The sequence below is a fragment of the Haematobia irritans genome, chromosome 2 (assembly GCF_050003625.1).
Source record: "Haematobia irritans isolate KBUSLIRL chromosome 2, ASM5000362v1, whole genome shotgun sequence".
Classification (NCBI taxonomy): domain Eukaryota; kingdom Metazoa; phylum Arthropoda; class Insecta; order Diptera; family Muscidae; genus Haematobia; species Haematobia irritans.
Genome location: NC_134398.1, coordinates 224,528,722 through 224,552,377, shown reverse-complemented (window position 1 = coordinate 224,552,377; position 23,656 = coordinate 224,528,722). Strand labels below are relative to the sequence as shown.

The following is a 23,656-nucleotide window of genomic DNA, read 5'->3' as shown; positions in this document are numbered from 1 at the left end:
GAAATATTACAAATGATCATTCTGTTTAACAGTTACAAGGAATGTCATGTTAATAGCAAATTATCTTGTAACTTGTTCATATTATATGAGAAATAATTGTGTTTTAATTTTTCTATAGCAATTTAAATTGTTATTGTTAAGATGTAGTAATAATGAGTATTTACTAATTAAATTTATTCTCCAAAGACTTCTTCAAATGGCGATTCTGTATTTTGCTCACTTATCCACAGAAAAACTATGACCGACATTTTGTCCAGTTATAAAACCCGATATGCCCATCTTACGAAGGTTTTGCTTCCCTTAACCTTTAACCTAATAGAAAAAATAGAAATTACAATCGTGAACGAACGGTGACAAAATGAAACGGAAACGTTCACAAAAAATCAAATCGGAATGTTCACGATTTCGTCCACGGGCGTTCACGATTTCATGAACGGCATTCGTTTTTCTTTGGCCGTAACAAGTCTTAAAATAATCGTTATACGTTGTTATGCGAACTCCGCCGGTGGTGCAATGTGCTAAGGCGTCTGTTCGAGTCACGGTAGCGGAATTTTTTTTTTTAATTTTGTTTATAAATTCGTAACCATCACGTTGTCAGATCATGAACGCTGGTTGTTGGTTTGACAACACATGGTGTCATTTTAAAGTTGTCAGATTAACCCTCTAATGCCCCATTTTCATAACGAACTTCTTGTGAAATTACAATTTTTTAGTATCCATTGAAGGTAGTCGTATTGGAATTCAGATTTTGAAATATACTTCCACTTAAGAAAATATATGTCGTTTGAATTTGTAACACTTTGCGTCGGATTTTAAAAGTACTCAAACTCATTCTTTACTTATAATGAAAATATACCCATAGAAAAATATTTCTCACATTGCATTGTGCAATAGAAAATAAATTCAAAAATACCCTAGACTCGCAAAGAAAAAAAAACGAACGTGTACCGAAAACGTTTTTCTTTTGTTAGAGTTTTTTTGAATTTCTTCGAAAATTTTAAACTTTTATCACCAAAAAAAAATTCGTTTAAATTTTATTTTTTCAATAAAAAAAAAATATATATTATTTGTTATTTATTTTGAACCAACAACACAGTCCATTTCGTTTATATCAAGCACTGTTCTTTTCTGACTTTAAGTCTTTAATAAGACACATTTTACAGTTCATAGTAAAAATTTAATATAGTAGTATGTAATGTTGAACTTTTTTTTGGGAATCTTCCGAACATATCTGGAATATATGTAAAAAAAAAATTTGGTGTTCGGTCGAAGCAGGGATCGAACCCACGACCCTTGGCATGCAAGGCGGACGTAGCAACCACTGCTCCACGATGCCGAACTAAATGTAACAGGTTGGCTGATAAGTCCCCGGTCTAACAAAGAAAAACACATTTTTTTTTGTCAAAATTCGTTTTTATTATTCAACATAGTTCCCTTCAAGAGCGATACAACGATTATAACGACCTTCCAAATTTTTGATACCATTTTGGTAGTACTTCTTCGGTTTTGCCTCAAAATAGGCCTCAGTTTCGGCGATCACCTCTTTATTGCAGCCAAATTTTTTTCCTGCGAGCATCCTTTTGAGGTCTGAGAACAAGAAAAAGTCGATGGGGGCCAGATCTGGAGAATACGGTGGGTGGGGAAGCAATTCGAAGCCTAATTCATGAATTTTTGCCATCGTTCTCAATGACTTGTGGTACGGTGCGTTGTCTTGGTGGAATAACACTTTTTTCTTCTTCATATGGGGCCGTTTTGCCGCGACTTCGACCTTTAAACGCTCCAATAGTGCCATTTAATAGTCACTGTTGATGGTTTTTCCCTTCTCAAGATAATTACAGAATTAGTAATCATAAGCATTTGTGGGGTAACATATAGGTCTGGAAGATAAACCGCAGTTGCATATTTAAGAAAATTAAGGGGTACATGTCTATGAGTGCTTTGTGTCAATCTGACTATAGCTAATAGTCAATGTTGCCAGGGAAAATGTTCGGTTTACCTTACAAGGATAAAAAAAAGTTCCCTACTTTCCTATACATTCCCAAACAATTTTCCCTACTATATTTTTCGTTAAATTTAAAAAATTTTACAAAACAAAAATGGTTCTAAGTACTTTATTATCTTAAAACATGAATATGCAACGTATATAACTTAGAATACAAATTTGTATTTCGACCACGGTTGCCACAGTTGGTAGAATTCTACCCAAATTAGTAATATTTTTTGTTAAATCTTTATAAAAATAAAATTTTGGAAAAAGTTTCTATAAACAAATTTTTGTGAGAAATTTTTCTATAGAAATAAAATTTTGACAATAATTCTATAGAAATAAAATTTTGAGACAAAATTCCACAGAAATAAAATTTTGAGAAAATTTTTTATAGAAATAATATTTTGACATAAATTTCTATAGAATTACAATTTTAACAAAATGTTCTATAGAAATAAAATGTTGACAAAATTTTCTACAGGAATAAAGTTTACCACACATTGTTAAAGATCAAGCCTCGCCGGCTTCTAATTTCCTCCTCTAGAGCCACCAAAATGTAAAAATTATTACAAATTGTGTTGAGTGAAAATGTCCTACATTGTGGCCCTACGTCCCTACAAGACGCTAAATATTAGAAAAACCCTACATATAGGGAATTTCCCCTACTTCTAGCAACACTGGCTGTGTTGATATTGCGCCTACGGAGTTAGTATGCCACTAATATTGAGCCCATTATTAAAAAAGAGAAAATCGTTAAATTAGTGTGGGTAATAAATACAAATTTGTAAAAATCGAGCAATATTCTTATGTAAGAGCTACAAGTACGTATAAGTACGATCGGCTAGTACATCAAAATTTGAAATTTGAGTAACATTGGTTAATAAATAAGAGTACTATGGCCAAATTTGGGAAAATCGAGCGATGCATATATATGGAAGCTATATCTAACTCTGAACCAATTTGCATAATATTTTGCGGGTTTGATTAATACCACAAAAGGTTACCTTGTGCAAGATTTGAGTAAGATCAGTTAAGAAATGAGGCCTGTATGGTCAAACATAAGGTTATTAGGGGCGAATTTTTCAAAATCGGGTGATAAATATATGGGAGCTATATCAATATCTGAACCGATTTCGATGAAATTTTGCACATATAGTTAGTACTATAGAGGACTGGATCTAGCCAACTTTTAGTAAGATCGGTTCTATGGCCAAATTTGTGAAAATTGGGCTATACATATATATGGGAGCTATATCTAAATCTGAACCGATTTCGATGATTTTTTGCACATATAGTTAGTGCTATAGAAGACTACATTTAGCCAAATTTTAGTAAGATCGGGTGATAAATAAGGGTTTTATGGCCAAATTTAGAAAAATCGGGCGGTACATATATATGGGAGCTATAGCTAAATCTGAACCGATTTGGATGAAATTTTGCAGACTTGAAGGGCGATGGAAAAGATTAGCTTTTGCTAAATTTGGTGACGATCCGTTAGAAAAAAAGCGCAAAGTGACCCCATTTGTCGAAATCGGGCGATACATATATATGGGAGCTATATCTAAATTTGATCCGATTTCTTCCAAATTCAATAGCATTCGTCCTTGTGCCCAAAAAACTCCCTGTACCAAATTTCATCAAAATCGGTTGATAATTGCGACCGGAATCCTGTGAACAACAAATACATGGACAGACGGACGGACGGACACCAAGCGCTAGATCGATTCAGGAGGTGATTCTGAGTCGATCGGTATATATTTTATGGGGTCTAAAATCAATATTTCTGGTAGGCACATTTTTTGGCCAATCAAACTTATTATACCCTGACCACTATGTGGTTTAGGGTATAAAAACAGAGGCCATTACTTTGCCAGCGGACTTTTGAGTCTTTCACGCTTCGGATACGGTTCACCGGTCGCTGTCCACTCAGCCGACTGTCGATTGGACTCAGGAGTGTAGTGATGGAGCCATGTTTCATCCATTGACGGAAAAACTCGGAAGTATTACGAGTTAACAGCTGCAAACACCGCTCAGAATCATCAACACGTTGTTGTTTTTGGTCCAATGTGAGCTCGCGCGGCTCCCATTTTGCACAGAGCTTCCGCATATCCAAATATGGATGAATGATATGACCAACACGTTCCTTTGATATCTTTAAGGCCTCTGCTATCTCGATCAACTTCATTTTACGGTCATTCAAAAACATTTTGTGGATTTTTTGATGTTTTCGTCGGTAACCACCTCTTTCGGGCGTCCACTGCGTTCACCGTCCTCCGTGCTCATTTCACCACGCTTGAATTTTGCATACCAATCAATTATTGTTGATTTCCCTGGGGCAGAGTCCGGAAACTAATTATCAAGCCAAGTTTTTGCTTCCACCACATTTTTTCCCCTTCAGAAAACAGTATTTTATCAAAACACGAAATTCCTTTTTTCCATTTGTTCACAATAACAAAAGTTGCTTCACAAAAGACGCTCTATCTCACAAACTAATTGACTTACAGACGTCAAATTTTGACACGAATCATTTGAAGGTTGGTACTATATAAAAATAATATTTACTTCTGGCGACGCCATCTATCAGTCAGACCGGGGACTTATCAGCCAACCTGTTACGTTTCTGTTAAATAAAGTTTGTTTCATCGGCTCTTCGGCGCCGCAAGCTATGCTATATAAATATAACTTATATGGATATTGGTGACAATAACTATTGGTGACAATAACAGCTACATAGCCCAGTGAATAGTGTGTTGGCTTACAAATTGCATTGTCCGCGGTTCGATTCTCCGTCCAGGCAAAAGGTAAAATTTAAAAATCTACAAAATCGAATAATTTCTTCTACATTGTTTGTATTACAAAAAAAGGTGCTACGAACTAAAAAACCTCGTGGAAGTGAGAAAGATGGGAGGGAAAATGCAATTAGCCAGAAAAGATTGTTTTTTTTTTTTTGAGTTAGTCTTTGTGAAATTGTTTTTACATCCTGGAATAGAATAAACGTTTATCACAAAAAGTATATACTTTTCTTCCCAATAGGTTAGGTTAGGTTAAAGTGGCGGCCCGTTTTATTTTCAGGCTCACTTAGACTATTCAGTCCATTGTGATACCACATTGGTGAACTTCTCTCTTATCACTGAGTGCTGCCCGATTCCATGTTAAGCTCAATGACAAGGGACCTCCTTTTTATAGCCGAGTCCGGGCATGCTAACCATTGCACCACGGTGGCTCCCACAATAATCTTCCCAATAATCGTCCCTTAAAGCAAATGAGAAACAAACTTTGTTTGTCTAAAATTTCGTTTGGGAGGAAAGTATTATTTTTTTGCGTGTATTAATTACATATTCATAGGCTAGACATATATTCATTTCATTTAAATTAAATTATTTAACCAATGTTGAACGAAGTCCGATGACAATAAATAAATGAGAATTATTCGAATGATTCGTATCACAGTGAATTCAAAAATATTTGCTACATAATAAAGACATATAAAAACGTATAAATAAAAAAAAAAAAAAATGGAAATAATGTGTATATTAATTCGCAATATATTATAAGAACCAACAAAATTTTTACAATCCGCTGTTTTATGAACGATTAAATTAGCAGATGGTGGCGTTTAAACAGCTGTTTACAACATTTTTCGGAATTATTCTCTAAATGTCAACTTATTCGAAATTGAACAAAAATATTGCATCATTAATAATTTACAACTTTTGATGATTTTTAGGGTAATTAATTTAATTATTATTTATTTAATTATTTAATTTAATTTATTTAATTATTATTGGATAAAATATTCATTGGATAAAATATTAATGTTTTCTCTAGGTTAAGATGAAAAGAAATTTTCTTTGTCTAAAATTTTGTTTCACACTAAATTATTTTTATTTTTGTATGAAAGGATAACCAATTCGGTTGAATATCGCATAAACTCAAAATGTGGTCTTAATAGCTTTAGCTTTGACACCTTTCATAGCCGTTGTGTTGAGTACCCAAGGTGTGCTTGATAATGGCAACATCACCTTTACAGCTATTCCAAATACGTAGTTGTAAATGACAGGTTATTAAAATGAGTTATGAAGAAAACATAGGGTTACCCATTCAAGGAAAAAATTCATTAAAATTAATATCTTATGGAACAAAAACATAAGTTAACAGGTTGGCTGGTAAGTCCCCGGTCTGACACACAGATGGCGTCGCTAGTATTAAATGCATATTATTTTTATATAGTACCAACTAGAGGTGTGCACGTGAGTAATATTGTGCTCCCGCTCACGCACACTCACGATGGGGAAATCTTATTCACGCACACTCACGCACGATATTTTTTGGTAGGACTCACGGTCACGCACGCTCACGAAAAGAAAATTTATACTCACGCACACTCACGCACGAAAATCTTTTAAATGTCATGACTCACGAAATATATCGTGACTCACGAAAAATGTCGTGCCTCACGAAAAACTTCGTGACTCACGAATTATTTTATGAGTGATTTACCTATAGAACCTGACTGAAAACATGAGTATGGTTAAAATTGAGTGGGTTATAAAACTCTTACTACCTAGGGTGTTACTAAAATTATAAATGAATTCAACTCGTAAGCATTTTATGTTCGTAAGCGGGATTATTTTCGTGAGCGTGTTTTTCCGAAATTCGTTACTCACGCACACTCAAGAAGATATTATTTTCGTGACTCACGCTCACGCACGACATTTGGTTGGTTAATCACGCTCACGCACACTCACGCCGTTGCCGTCAGCGTGACTCACGACTCACGCGTGAGTCACGAAAATGTTCGTGAGTCACGACAATTTCGTGTCACGTGCACACCTCTAGTACCAACCTTCAAATGATTCGTGTCATAATTTGACGTCTGCAAGTCAATTAGTTTGTGAGATAGAGCGACTTTTGTTATTGTGAAAAAAAAAAATGAAAAAAAAGGAATTTCGTGTTTTGATAAAATACTGTTTTCTGAAGGGAAAAAATACGGTGGAAGCAAAAACTTGGCCTGATAATGAGTTTCCGGACTCTGCCCCAGGGAAATCAACAATAATTGATTGGTATGCAAAATTCAAGCGTGGTGAAATGAGCACGGAGGACGGTGAACGTAGTGGACGCCCGAAAGAGGTGGTTACCGACAAAAACATCAAAAAATCCACAAAATGTTTTTGAATGACCGTAAAATGAAGTTGATCGAGATAGCAGAGGCCTTAAAGATATCAAAGGAACGTGTTGGTCATTCATTCATCAATAATTGGATATGCGGAAGCTCTGTACAAAATGGGTGCCGCGCGAGCTCACATTTGACCAAAAACAACAAGGTGTTGATGATTCTGAGCGGTGTTTGCAGCTGTTAACTCGTAATACACCCGAGTTTTTCCGTCGATATGTGACAATGGATGAAACATGGCTCTATCACTACACTTCTGAGTCCAATCGACAGTCGGCTGAGTGAACAGCGACCGGTGAACCGTCTCCGAAGCGTGGAAAGACTCAAAAGTCCGCTGGCAAAGTAATGGCCTCTGTTTTTTGGGATGCGCATGGAATAATTTTTATCGATTATCTTGAGAAGGGAAAAACCATCAACAGTGACTATTATATGGCGTTATTGGAGCTTTTGAAGGTCGAAATCGCGGCAAAACGGCCCCATATGAAGAAGAAAAAAGTGTTGTTCCACCAAGACAACGCACCGTGCCACAAGTCATTGAGAACGAAGGCAAAAAATCCTTAAATTGGGCTTCGAATTGCTTCCCCACCCACCGTATTCTCCAGATCTGGCCCCCAGCGACTTTTTCTTGTTCTCAGACCTCAAAAGGATGCTCGCAGGGAAAAAATTTGGCTGCAATGAAGAGGTTATCGCCGAAACTGAGGCCTATTTTGAGGCAAAACCGAAGGAGTACTAACAAAATGGTATCAAAAAATTGGAAGGTCGTTATAATCGTTGTATCGCTCTTGAAGGGAACTATGTTGAATAATAAAAACGAATTTTGACAAAAAATGTGTTTTTCTTTGTTAGACCGGGGACTTATCAGCCAACCTGTTAAAATGGTATTATGGTAGATTTAGGAGGTTATAGAGAAAAGTTGTGCGTGATAAGTTTTCAAAAATATTTATAATGCAAATTAATGTGATGACGAAATGGAATTATGACGAAATTTATCAAGGTAGGCTATTGCAATCAGCTGATTTTTGAAAAATATACTCAAATGTTATATACAAACAAACAAAAAAGTTATTATTATTATTTATTATTTTATTAAAAACTTTTTTGAGACAAGTTGGCAAAAGTGTGACAAAGATAAATGTTTTTAAGATGTTATAATTTTAAAACAGAAGTATAAAATTAAAATTCAAAAAGAAAAGAAAAATCAAAAAGAATATTATAAAAATTATTGCATTAATCTTGAATGTAATATTATTTAATCTTGATTGTAATTTAAGTTTGAAGTATCTCAATATTTTCCAGAAAATATTTCTTAAGTTCGGTCTTAAAAAGCGATGCTTCAAATTATGGGGTAATAAGACATTAAATAGGGAAGTACCAGTGAATACAATTCTCGTTTTGTTAATTTCCAATCTTCACCTCACTACCTTTAAAGATGTTCTGTTTCTAGTGTTAAAAGCAGACTGGTTCCTGTAGAACTTTTAAGTAGAATAGTCGATATTTTTTCCCGTCTTATAAATATATAGCAAGAACTGTTATCTATACAAAACAATGCACAGGCAAAATATTTTTAGAAATTTCTGGGTATATACGCTCTGCTTCAAGCATATATATTTTCAGGATTTGCTTTCTTCTTTATATTCTCTCAGTCTCTATTTCTAAATACATATATGTTTATAGGAAATTTCTAAATTAATGTATATTTGCATCCACACATATTATATTAAAAAAAAATTATGTTCTAACATATTAACATATATGTCGCAAACATGTTATGCTAGTTTATGAACATTATATGCTTGCACATAAAAATAATGTGCTAAAAATTTGAGTTCCAAACACATAATTTTTGCACCGAAACATATAAAAAGCAGTCTTTTTCGTTCGTGTAGTGGTATCGTAGAAAACCTCTTGCGCAAGTTAAATTCGTTCCTCCCAAACAAAAATTCAGTCAAACAACTATCGTTTACCATTTGCTTGACGCTGTAAGGAAAATTCTTTTGCAGGATGTAAAAACATTTTCATAAACCTTCATATTTCTTAATTTCTAATAAGCTAACAGAACCTAACAGTCAAAGCTTACAATTATATTTATAATTTTATTGAAAATGTAATTAATCAATAAATGAATAATAAAATAAAATTTCATAAAGACTAATTCAAAAAAAAATTTTTTTTTGGCTTTCTGGTTAATTGCTCCTTCTCCCACATCTTTATCACTTCAAGGAGATTTATTTCTTAGCACTTTTTCTGTAATACAAACTGTGTAGAATAAATTATTCGATTTTATCAATATTTCAAACTTTACCTTTTGCCCGGATGAAGGAACGAACCACGGAACATACAGTTTGTAAGTTATTCACTGCGCTACGTAGCTGTTATTGTCATCAACACACAATTATCGCTATAGCTGTCAACAGACAAGCAACCCACAGTTTTTGGGCGGCCACAAGCCGATGTAAAGAAACTTTATTTAAAAGAAACTACTATGAAACCTCAAAATATGTCTTCTTTAAGATATAAAGGAGGAAATAAGTAGTACTTGACATATACGATATGGACTGTCATTTTGGAAAAGTATTTGTTTGAGAGGAAAGTATTTTTCTTTGGATGTAATTGAACCTAAAATAGTAGGCTTTCAATATAGGAATGAAGTGTTAGACTAAGATAAAATCCAGCCTGATGAGGTTTTTCGACATTAAAGTATTTCACCTATTATGTACACACAATTTTTTTTTCAGATTCAATCACAAAATTAATTTATCCAATTAATTTTTTAATTGAAATGTCTTCAATCATGAAAATTATAGTATCAATCACAGTTTTAATTGGACATTAAAAAATATTTGATTAAAAAATTAGTTGATCTCATTGGAAAATTTCAATTAATTTTTAAATAGATTCAATTAAATATTTAATTAATATTGATTGCAAACTCAGTTAATTTTTTCATTAAAAACGTAACTATTTTAAATTACTTTCTTAACTGATTTAATGTTTTTAGTTTGATTAAAAAATTGATTGTCTGAAAAAAACTTTTAATTAAAAATAACAAAAATCCATGACTTTTTTAATGGACATAGTCTTCCGAGTTTGAATAAAAGGCTAATTGTATCAATTAATTTTTTAATTAAATATTTTAAAATTTGCAATCATTGACTTACTTACCCAGCAAAAATATTTGGAAGTTCTTCTACAGGCACAACTTTAAAAGCACTTCCAAAAATGTCCTCCCAAAGATGTTCTTTATTTTAACTGCACAGGAAGTTCATTTGAGTAAATTTTTTATAACTCGCTTTTTTCATATTTTTAACGATGAATTTAAATTTTTATTGTTTCAAATAGGTTTAAAAGATATTAAGAATTAATAAAATAGTGCAAATTATTTAAATTTTCCCGAAAAAAGGCTAAATCCCTTCTAGTAAAATTGCGAATTTTTGAAAATATTTGATGTCAAACGTTCCAGACAAGCGTTATAATGCATTAAAAATCATAAAAATTTTTTAAAATTATTTATTCGTTAATACACATCCAAAACACTGGATTCACATCATACCTTAAGAAGTGATGCAAATTCAGTGCAACGGCTGTTGAAATGGTGGACATCCGTCCTATGACAAGCCCATGTTAAATTCATTGCTTCTGCGTCAATTTTGCACCACTTCCGGATCCAAAAAGAATGTAATGTTTCTATGTTGATTAATAGTTAATTGTATCAATTAATTTATTAAAGGGTGATTTGTTAAGAGCTTGATAACTTTTTAAAAAAAAAAACGCATAAAATTTGCAAAATCTCATCGGTTCTTTATTTGAAACGTTAGATTGGTCCATGACATTTACTTTTTGAAGATAATTTCATTTAAATGTTGACCGCGGCTGCGTCTTAGGTGGTCCATTCGGAAAGTCCAATTTTGGGCAACTTTTTCGAGCATTTCGGCCGGAATAGCCCGAATTTCTTCGGAAATGTTGTCTTCCAAAGCTGGAATAGTTGCTGGCTTATTTCTGTAGACTTTAGACTTGACGTAGCCCCACAAAAAATAGTCTAAAGGCGTCAAATCGCATGATCTTGGTGGCCAACTTACCGGTCCATTTCTTGAGATGAATTGTTCTCCGAAGTTTTCCCTCAAAATGGCCATAGAATCGCGAGCTGTGTGGCATGTAGTGCCATCTTGTTGAAACCACATGTCAACCAAGTTCAGTTCTTCCATTTTTGGCAACAAAAAGTTTGTTAGCATCGAACGATAGCGATCGCCATTCACCGTAACGTTGCGTCCAACAGCATCTTTGAAAAAATACGGTCCAATGATTCCACCAGCGTACAAACCACACCAAACAGTGCATTTTTCGGGATGCATGGGCAGTTCTTGAACGGCTTCTGGTTGCTCTTCACTCCAAATGCGGCAATTTTGCTTATTTACGTAGCCATTCAACCAGAAATGAGCCTCATCGCTGAACAAAATTTGTCGATAAAAAAGCGGATTTTCTGCCAACTTTTCTAGGGCCCATTCACTGAAAATTCGACGTTGTGGCTCGTTAGTAAGTCTATTCATGATGAAATGTCAAAGCATACTGAGCATCTTTCTCTTTGACACCATGTCTGAAATCCCACGTGATCTGTCAAATACTAATGCATGAAAATCCTAACCTCAAAAGAATCACCCTTTAATTGAAAAAATTTCAACTTAAACCAAATTTTTAATAGAAAATATATTTATGATATTTTTTTCTGTGTATACGAATTTACAAACACCAAACTAGTAGTCCATGTATGCTCGTAAAAGAGCATTTTCCATTCCCAGAGCACGTTTGAATGCTTTCCCAATTCGTAATTGGTAACCATGGCTCGCTTTTGCTTTATTCTGATAAAAATGAACTTGCCACAATGGGCATGATGGATGCCAATGACCAATGTAATCATCATCATCATCGCCACCGTCACCTTCTTATTTTATGACCAAGCAGTGGTTTGAGTGAATGGCTGTAAGAGTAGTCCATGTATGCCAATCAGTTTCCAAAGTGGCACAATATCGAACCGGTTTTTATTTTGTGCATTTTTCAGTACATTTTGTGCATTTCAGTATATTAGTTTTGGTCGAATTGCAGTGGTGAGGTATGCCTTTATATGGTGGCCGGCCATCACTTTTTATGGTTGCAGACGCTATTGACCGTCTAACTTAATTACTACCAAACCGGTTAAATTGTTTGGCGAATGTATGGATTAGAATTTATGCTAATTTAATGAGAAGAATAAACCAAAGTGTTCCTTTTAAAGAATATATGTATTCTGAAATAGTGTAGTAAATTTTAAATTGCATACTTTTATTTTGAAGATATTTGCCTTTGAATATACACCCAAAAAGCAGTGAACCCACCATGAAAGAAAATGTAGGCTTATTTTAGAAAATTTAAACTAAAATAGTTTTCTAATTGCAACATGTTACAAATAAGTCAATACTTTTTGTCAAATTGAAGAAATTTTATTAAAAATCATAAAAAAATTTTAAAATGTCTTTAGCGCTATAAGAAGTTCAAGACAGGTACAATTTTAGTAAAATTTACTCATTTGAGAGACTTATGAACGCAATTTAAACAAACTTCTCCCATTTTAGAAAAATATGAACTATTTTATTTTGTAGTATTTTTATTTTTTCTTATTTTTAATTCACGTCATTAAAGCAAGCAACAATTATGCAAATAAGGAATATTTGCTTATATTGGGAAAAATGTAGCGAAAATCAACTAATTTTCATGAACTAAAATAAAGTTATGTTGGCATAACGCTCCTTTTTTGAGTGTAGTGTAACCAATTCAAATGACGACATCTCTCTCAATTTCAGAGTAGATTCACTTTTGCTTAATATGACCACATTTTGTTTTGTTTCAAGCTACAAGAATTCTGTCCGTAAATGCTCCTATTACCGAGCTGTGGCTTTGTTCAACGCATTTATACTGGCATATTGTGGGGCGATAAACAAACACTTTGTTTACTTTGAGCTCGCCAACAATAGCCCGTTGAGATTTTTCAGCAAAATTTAATGAAATTGTGCTATTACATTCCCATGACAAACATTTTTCTTTTCAAATAAACTCAAAAGGTTTTGGTGGCTTGTACACTCACAAAAAAAATTTACTTTCCTCCGGAACGAAATTTTAGACAAATTTATAGAGAAAATAAGCCCGAATGGGAATAGTTGCAAAGATCAGTATTGAAAGTATTGGGGATTTTCACCCAAATTGGGGATATTTTTTCGTGAATTTCTGAGTTGGGAACATGGGGATTTGATGGGGAATTTCTATAAATTTGGGGATTTTTTCGAGAAATCGTTTTAATCTTTAAATTTTATTTCAATAGAAAATTTGGTCAAAATTCTATTTCTATAGACAATTTTGCCAAAAATTTTATTTCTATAAAAAATGTCAAAATTTTATTTCTATAAAAAGTTTTGTCAAAATTTTGTTTCTATAGAAAATTTTGGCAAAATTGTACTTTTATAAAAAATTTTGTCAAAATTTTATTTCTATAGAAAATTTTGTCAAAATTTTGATTCTATAGAAAATTCTGTCAAAATTTTATTTCTACAGAAAATTTTGTCAAAATTGTATTTCTATAGAAAATGTTGTCATTTTATTTCTGTTGAAAATTTAGTCAAAATTTTATATCTGTAGAAAATTTTGTTAAAATTTTATTTCTATAGAAAATTTTCTTAAAATTTTATTTCTATAGAAAATTTTGTCAAAAATTTATTTCTATAGAAAATTTTGTCAAAATTTTATATCTATAGAAATTTTTGTCAAAATTTTATTTCTATAGAAAATTTTGTTAAAATTTTATTTCTATTGACAATTTCGTCAAAATTTTAATTTTATAGAAAGTTTTGCCAAAAAATTATTTCGATAGAAAATTTTTCAAAATTTTATTTCTATAGAAAATTTTGTCAAAAATGTATTTCTATAAAAAATTTTGTCAAAATTTTATTTCTATAGAAAATTTTGACAAAATTTATTTCTACAGAAAATTTTGTCAAAATTGTATTTCTATAGAACATTTTGTCAATATTTTATTTCTATAGAAAATTTTGGTAAAATTTTTTTTCCATAGAACATTTTGTCAAAATTTAAATTTTATAAAAAGTTTCGTCAAAATTTTATTTCTATAGAAAATTTTGTCAAAATTTTATTTCTATAGAAAATTTTGTTAAAATATTATTGCCATAGAAAATTTGGTCAAAATTTTATATTTCTATAGAACATTTTTCCAAAATTTTATTTCTATAGAAAATTTTGTCAAAATTTTATTTCTATTGACAATTTTGCCAAAATTTTAATTTTATAGAAAGGTTTGTCAAAATTTTATTTCTATACAAAATTTTGTCAAATTTTATATCTATAGAAAATTTAGTCAAAATGTTATATCTGTAGAAAATTTTGTTAAAATTTTATTTCTATAGAACATTTTTTTTAAATTTTATTTCTATAAAAAAATTTTGTTAACATTTTATTTCTATAGAAAATATTGACAAAGTTTATTTCTATAGAAAATTTTGTTCGAATTTTATTTCTATAGAAAATTTTGTCAACATTTTAGTTCTATAGAAAAATTTTGTTAAAATTTTATTTCTATTGACAATTTTGCCAAAATTTTAATTTTATAGAAAGTTTTGCCAAAATTTTATTTCGATAGAAAATTTTTTCAAAATGTTATTTCTATAAAAAATTTTGTCAAAATTTTGTTTCTATAGAAAATTTTGTCAAAATTTTATTTCTATAGAAAATTTTGTCAAAATTTTATTTCCATTGAAATTTTTGTCAAAATTGTATTTCTATAGAAAATTTTGTAAAAATTTTATTTCTATAGAAAATTTTGTTAAAATTTTATTGCCATAGAAAATTTGGTCAAAATTTTATTTCTATAGAAAATTTTGTCAAAATTTATTTTCTATAGAAAATTTTGTCAAGATTTTATATCTATAGAAAATTTGGTCAAAATTTTATTTCTATAGAAAATTTTGTCAAAATTTTATTTCTATAGAAAATTTTGTCAAAATTTTATTTCTATAGAAAATTTTGTCAATATTTTATTTCTATAGAAAATTTTGTTAAAATTTTTTTCTCAATCGAAAAATCTACAATTTCTGGTAGAATTCTACCAACTTTGGCAATGTATCTACCACCCAATTTTACTACTTGAACATTTAAAAGTAAATTTTCGTTCCTAAACATTTATAAAACATTTTCTCAAAATTTTATTTCGATACAGAAAATTTTGTCAGAAGTTTATGTCTATAGAAAATGAAGTACCTCTTTGCAAAATCTACAAAACAATAAAAAACTACAATTTCTAGTAGAATTCAACCAACTTTGGCTACACAATTTTTCTACTTGAATATTTAAAATATTTTTTTTTTTTCAAAAAAAAAAAAAAACTTGTATTGGGGATTTTTGTGAGGAATTTAGATTTAAATTGGGGATAATTTGGGGACAGAGCCAGAATACTGGCAACACTGGTAACGATTATTTCAAATCATTTTTAAAGAAAATTTGTTTGCTATTTGAAAAATAGCGTGAAGAGTTTTTCGTTTTCTTTTTTGTTTAATTCCGTTTCTCAGAACAGAAATATATAACTGAGCTAAAGTCCAATCGGGTAAGGTTTTACGATATTCAAGTATTTAACCGATTATGTTATACAAATTTAATTTTCTATTCGGTTCAATAGTCTGTATAAGCATATACTCCCAACATACAAAATTTATGTCTTAGGTGGAGCACCATACACACAAAAAATATTTTTTGCCTCCAATCAATTTATCCAATTAATTTTTAATTGAAATTTCTTCAATCACAGAAATTATAGTATCAATTACCCACGTCAATTAAAAAAATTGTTGAACCATTTAAATTTTTAATTGAAAATGGTTTAAAATTCAATTAAACTTTTAATTGAAAAATTTTGGTAATATTTTTTTGTGTGTTTTGTGTGTTTGATTCTCTCGCTGTATTGTGTTGACGTCATTCATTATCTATTTCCGCCGTCATCTTTATCTAGCTCTATTCTCTCTCTTTCTAACGTTTCTAAACATATACATATATGTTTATACGAAATATTGAAATTAAAATATATTTGTACCCACATACATTATATTTAAGAAAATGTAATGTCTTAAACCCAGAAAATTGTTATCGTCAAGAGAAAACTTTTCTTTCAGTGTAAACAATATAATGAGCAGTCAAGTATAAAAAATAGCTATTGCTTCCAGTTTGGAAAATTTCAGTTATTGTTAGGCGATGTTCTTTGTTTATATTTCGAAATAAAAATTTTATTGATTTCCGTCAACAATGATGCTGATAACAGCATTTGAAAATTCGATGTTTGTTTACAACGCTATATTAGACATTGCAAATTTTGTAATGGATTTTGTTCCTTTTTGAATCATTACGAGTATGACTTTAAATGGAAACGAAAATTTATCGTTTTAATTTTTCATATGAAAATATGTTAGAAGCAGGAAGGTGTCAATGATAATAATGCAGGAAGGTGTCAATGATAATAATGGAGATGAAATCGAACTTTGAAATGCTGGCAGGGTATATGCCAGCATGGTAAGGTCCCTGTGAAAGTTTATTCACGATTTATTCCAATTTAAATATTGGAGGGCTCTAACGATAGCCACTCGGGGTTTCCAGTCAAATATAAATCAATCACACTCAGGGTTGCAAGTATTTTTTCTGGCTCTTGTCCCCAAATTATGATGTTTTCGTCCCCGAAAATCGCCAATTCAACTTTAAATTTCTCAAAAAAATCCCCCTTACATTTTGGACAAGTTAAAAAAAAAAAAATAAAGAAAAAAAGAACTAAAATTTTGAGAAAATTTTCTATATAGAAATAAAATTTAGGCAAAATTTTCTATAGAAATAAACTTTTTGTTGTTTTTGATTTCATCTTCCTCTGTTGGTTAAGCTACACTTCTAATTTAGTCAATGCATGGTTTTAAGCTGAAATCAAAAACAACAAAATGATTGAAGAATAAACCAACAATAACAAAACAAAACGAATGAAATAAACTTTTGACAAAATTTTCTATAGAAATAAAATTTTCACAAAGTTTTCTATATAGCAAAAAAATGTTGACAAAATTTTCTATATAGAAATAAAATTTTGGCAAAATTTTCTATATAGAAATAAAATTTTGGCAAAATTTTCTATATAGAAATAAAATTTTGACAAAATTTTCTATATAGAAAAAAAAATGTTGACAAATTTTTCTATAGAAATGAAATTTTGACAAAATTTTCTATATAGAATTAAAATTTTGACAAAATTTTCTGAAGAAATAAAATTTTGACAAAATTTTCTATAGAATTTTCTATAAAGAAATACAATTTTGACAAAATTTTTTATGGAAATAAAACTTTTACAAAATTTTCTATAGAAATTAAATTTTTAACAAAATTTTCTATAGAAATAAAATTTTGACAAAATTTTCTATATAAAAATAAAATTTTGAGAAAATTTTCTATAGAAATAAAATTTCGACAAAATTTTCTATAGAAATAAAATTTTGACAAAATTTTCTATAGAAACAAAATTTTGACAAAAATTTTTAAAAAATACAATTTTGACAAAAATGTTTTATAGAAATAAAATTTTGGCAAAATTTTCTATATAGAAATAAAATTTTGACAAAATTTTCTATATAGAAAAAAAATGTTGACAAAATTTTTTATAGAAATAAAATTTTGACAAAATTTTCTATAGAAATAAATTTTGACAAAATTTTCTATGGAAATAAAATTTTTACAAAATGTTCCATATAGAAATACAATTTTGACAAAATTTTCTATGGAAATAAAATTTTTACAATTTTTTTTTATAGAAATAAGATTTTGACAAAATTTTTATATATTGAAATAAAATTTTGAGAAAATTTTCTATGGAAATAAAATTTTCTATAGAAATAAAATTTTGACAAAATTTTCTATAGAAACAAAATGTTGACAAAATTTTTTATAGAAATACAATTTTGACAAAAATGTTTTATAGAAATAAAATTTTGGCAAAATTTTCTATATAGAAATAAAAGTTTGACAAAATTTTCTATATAGAAAAAAAAATGTTGACAAAATTTTTTATAGAAATAAAATTTTGACAAAATTTTCTATACAGAAATAAAATGTTGACAAAATTTTCTATAGAAATAAACTTTTGACAAAACTTTCTATAGAAATAAATTTTGACAAAATTTTCTATGGAAATAAAATTTTTACAAAATGTTCCATATAGTAATAAAATTTTGACAAAATTTTTACAAATTTTTTTTATAGAAATAAGATTTTAACAAAATTTTCTATATTGAAATAAAATTTTGAGAAATTTTTCTATGGAAATAAAATTTTACAAAATGTTCTATGGAAATAAAATTTGTAAAAAATTTTTTAAATGTTAGAAATAAGATTTTGACAAGATTTTCTATATAGATATAAAATTTTGACAAAATTTTCAATTGAAATAAAATTTTGACAAAATTTATTTTATATAAATTAAATATTGACAAAAGTTCTTATAGAAATAAAATATTGTTAAAAAAACTAAACCAATTTCTTTAAAAATTCCCCACAAAAATCCCCAAATTTATGGAAATTCCCCATCAAATCCCCAAGTCCCAACTCAGAAATTTCGTCCCCATTCACGAAAAAATATCCCCAGTTTGGGGGAGAATCCCCAATACTGATAACACTGATCACACTATCACGCTTGGATTCCATCACGAGTAACTTCCCTACGGGAAATTGGTGCAAATTTCCACTAACGCACCTATCACAGGACTGGTACCGGTTATCCAGTTTGTCGCAGTTTTTAAATAGTCATAATTTAATGATTTCCATACTCGCTTCAAATAAAAATCTTATTGGATCTACACAGTTAGTGAAGTAGAATTACCAGAATAACCTATTGTTCAATATATTTCAAAAGTTTTTCATTTCTGGTGCGATTCGGATAACCAAACTGACAGATTCCTAAGAGTTTGTTAGAGACTGGTTCATGAGGACCTGTGTATGGAGTGCTACTACTAAAATGTCCCAGGACGTGTCCTAAAGAACGAGTCCGAGACGTATCCTAAAGTGTAAATTTACCCCGACAATGACAAACCCATGTTAAAGTGACCGATCCCTTCCATACGTCTTGACCAGAACTAGGACTGATCCATGCACACCAGGGACTAGTCCTGTACCGGTCCTGTGATTGATCCATTTCCCGTAGAGTTTATTTACAATAAAATTAACTGTCGCTGGAATAAATCTGTTAGTTGTCAGACGAGCGGTTTAACAATGATGTCAATACATATCAGCCATCCTGTATATCTACCTCGCCAGACTTTAGTTCTTAATTTTTTTAGTAATTATTTTAGTGCTATGATTCTAGAGATTGTAGATCCTTAATTAATTAAATTATTAATAAAATTAATGTTTTTCTTTATAGATTTCTTTGTCAACCACATTGTATTGACAATTGTAGCCATTGAACCAAAGCCTAATGACGATTATAAAGGATATGAAGCCGCTAAGCGGCTGTGGTGGGAACTCCAACGATTGTTGTGCCACAAGTTTGGCCATTAACTGTTGTTCTACAGCGGCCAGTTCAGAGATATCCATAGATGAAACCTCATCGACATCATCAAAAGCAGCCAGAGATTGCTCCACAACCAAAGTGAATAATAATTTAATGTGTAAATATGATAATATTGAGAGAACCTTTGCTCGTTGTTCTGAAATCGATATAGAATTCGAGAATATTCGTTATGCAGTGCAAAAGTTCTCCTTTGCCGATGGCAAATTTGGTGAGTATAATATATGGAAATCAATTTTACAAATAATATGTTAGATTTAAAGTGCTTCCGAAAAAAAGACAATTTTTTTTGACTCAATATTGAACTAAATTGACGAGATGAATCTTTTAAATTGCTGCAAACAACACAAATAGCGATCGTATGTCAAAACGTCCTGAGTTTGTATGGTAAAACCTACACCCAGAAAAAAGTGCCTTCGAAACTAAAGGAAAAAATGTTCATCAATTTAGTTTAGCCATTTTATTTCCATTAAGTTAAATTTGTGTGTGAAATAATAAAATTTACTTGTTTCAGTAAAAAAATCCTAAATTGAAAGCAGTTAGGAATAGTTCATTAACTAGAATAAGGCATGGAATTTTACTAATACTGTTTTCTTCTCTGGGTATAAGAGTTTACTAATGAAGAAGAAAATTTTATTCATTGATAACAAAGCATTCGTAAAAATAAACAAAACCCGAACTAAAACCAAGTTTCCTCAAATTTAGTATAATTTCTTATAAAACGATAACACTGACATCCTTTATTATAGAAAGCTTATCATACACACGAATAACACTTGACATAGAAAAATATTTTAGTTCATTCGTACTAAGAAGTATTCAATACTTTCAAAACTTAAGGAAACACACTTGTTACAATATAGGAAATTTTCCTATATTTCTTTTACATACCTGTAATCGATACCTGTCATCGATGCAACCGATATGTTTGCGCGTGGGTTGTTTTTTTAGTTGGAATCGCGTTGTTATGGTATACGGAGAGATTGTTAAAAAATAATATAATAAATAACAAATAAAATATTTGTTATTTTAAATTAGTGAGAAAAATTATTGAACATAAATAACAAACAATAAGTCTATCAATGTTCTTGATGGTGTATAAAGAAAGAAAACAGCAACAGAATAACAACCCCTCCATTCGTCTTCGTTTTGGAATCTTCAATTACCAGGTAACATTCATACAGTGACGCTAACCTTTTGTGAAAAATACATGGTTTATGATTTGTTATATTTGTAGGTATTGAAATTGTAAAAGGAGGACAAACTCGTTACGCAGCATCTTATTAAAAGTGAAAGGAACAAGAAGAAGAAAATCATTACGTTTTACAGTTGGTAAATTTACATGGACATAGGAAATAGTGGAATAATAAACTAATATTTCAAGGCCAGTCGATGCTGTTAATTCTTAATAAATATATTTAACATATTAATAAAGCATGTCTTTTATTGAAGAAAAAATGCCCATATAAAAAAATAAAACTGTATTTAAAAACGAAGGTAAGCAGCTCTAATTTTGAAGTAAAAGGTTTACCACAAATATGTAAGATTTGTCCAAATGAATGAAAAAAGTTCAATAAAATCATTCCATATATGAATTCAATCCAGTTAATTTTTTCATTCTGTAGTATAGTGGTATATAAATATAGGAAAATGTTAACTAATATATGGAATGCATTCTACCTAATTTCTACGAAAATCACAACGTTCAAACAAATAAAAATGTCTTTGGCGCTATACGAAGTTCAATTTTCTTCACCAGGAGTTCATTTTAACTTAAAGAAGCGGTCACTTTTTTCTGGGTGTAAAAATGTCAAGCTTTACGATAGAGCTGAAATATAAAAGGCAACCCTCGTAAAATATATCTACTCTATACGTGAATACTATAATTTTGATTCAGGCCCTAGTGCTATTAAAGAGATAATTGTGACGCCTAAACATAGGCAAACGCATTTTTGTGCAATAGGACTATTGGTATCTCCCATGAACCGTTAATTTCATTGATTGATTTTTAATGAAATGGAGATAAAATGATGTTGGGATTATTTAGATCTAATTTAGATCTAAAAAAAAGTACGAGACTATATAATTTAATAGAAACATCTTATAAAATTCATTTAATGCGTATTTATACCCTTTATACCTTGTGTACACCCAGAAAAAAGTGACCGCTTCTTTAAGTTAAAATGAACTCCTGGTGAAGAAAATTGAACTTCGTATAGCGCCAAAGACATTTTTATTTGTTTGAACGTTGTGATTTTCGTAGAAATTAGGTAGAATGCATTCCATATATTAGTTAACATTTTCCTATATTTATATACCACTATACTACAGAATGAAAAAAATTAACTGGATTGAATTCATATATGGAATGATTTTATTGAACTTTTTTCATTCATTTGGACAAATCTTACATATTTGTGGTAAACCTTTTACTTCAAAATTAGAGCTGCTTACCTTCGTTTTTAAATACAGTTTTATTTTTTTATATGGGCATTTTTTCTTCAATAAAAGACATGCTTTATTAATATGTTAAATATATTTATTAAGAATTAACAGCATCGACTGGCCTTGAAATATTAGTTTATTATTCCACTATTTCCTATGTCCATGTAAATTTACCAACTGTAAAACGTAATGATTTTCTTCTTCTTGTTCCTTTCACTTTTAATAAGATGCTGCGTAACGAGTTTGTCCTCCTTTAACAATTTCAATACCTACAAATATAACAAATCATAAACCATGTATTTTTCACAAAAGGTTAGCGTCACTGTATGAATGTTACCTGGTAATTGAAGATTCCAAAACGAAGACGAATGGAGGGGTTGTTATTCTGTTGCTGTTTTCTTTCTTTATACACCATCAAGAACATTGATAGACTTATTGTTTGTTATTTATGTTCAATAATTTTTCTCACTAATTTAAAATAACAAATATTTTATTTGTTATTTATTATATTATTTTTTAACAATCTCTCCGTATACCATAACAACGCGATTCCAACTAAAAAAACAACCCACGCGCAAACATATCGGTTGCATCGATGACAGGTATCGATTACAGGTATGTAAAAGAAATATAGGAAAATTTCCTATATTCTAACAAGTGTGTTTCCTTAAGTTTTGAAAGTATTGAATACTTCTTAGTACGAATGAACTAAAATATTTTTCTATGTCAAGTGTTATTCGTGTGTATGATAAGCTTTCTATAATAAAGGATGTCAGTGTTATCGTTTTATAAGAAATTATACTAAATTTGAGGAAACTTGGTTTTAGTTCGGGTTTTGTTTATTTTTACGAATGCTTTGTTATCAGTGAATAAAATTTTCTTCTTCATTAGTAAATTCTTATACCCAGAGAAGAAAACAGTATTAGTAAAATTCCATGCCTTATTCTAGTTAATGAACTATTCCTAACTGCTTTCAATTTAGGATTTTTTTACTGAAACAAGTAAATTTTATTATTTCACACACAAATTTAACTTAATGGAAATAAAATGGCTAAACTAAATTGATGAACATTTTTTCCTTTAGTTTCGAAGGCACTTTTTTCTGGGTGTATAATAAGTTTGTGCATTTGTATGTAACGCCAATAAGGAAAAGTCAGAGACCCATCGTTTAGTATACCGATCGTCTTAGAATTGAATTCTGAGTCGATTTAGCTATGTCCGTCTGTCTGTCTGTTCATGTATTTTTGAGTGCAAAGTACAGGTCGCAGTTTAAGTCCGATCGTCTTAAATTTGGCACAGGGTATTTTCTCGGGACAAAGACAATCGCTATTGAAAAAAATTTGAAAAAAATCGGTTCAGATTTAGATATAGCTGCCATATATATTTATCACTGATGTGGTCATAATTGGCGTGTTTATCAACCGATCTTCTTAAA

General features: G+C 30.1%; 1 protein-coding gene across 3 annotated transcripts in view; it reads left to right on the top strand.

Annotated features, from left to right (window-relative positions):
• LOC142227185 (ATP-binding cassette sub-family G member 1-like) overlaps window positions 1-23,656 on the top strand; it is a 126,676-nt gene that overhangs the window by 21,502 nt on the left and 81,518 nt on the right. For all 3 annotated transcript variants that reach the window (XM_075297589.1, XM_075297590.1, XM_075297588.1), the window contains exon 2: window positions 19,630-19,987. In XM_075297589.1, coding sequence (XP_075153704.1) covers window positions 19,684-19,987 — 304 coding nt within the window. In that variant the 5' untranslated portion in view covers window positions 19,630-19,683. The remainder of the gene's footprint in view (window positions 1-19,629; window positions 19,988-23,656) is intronic.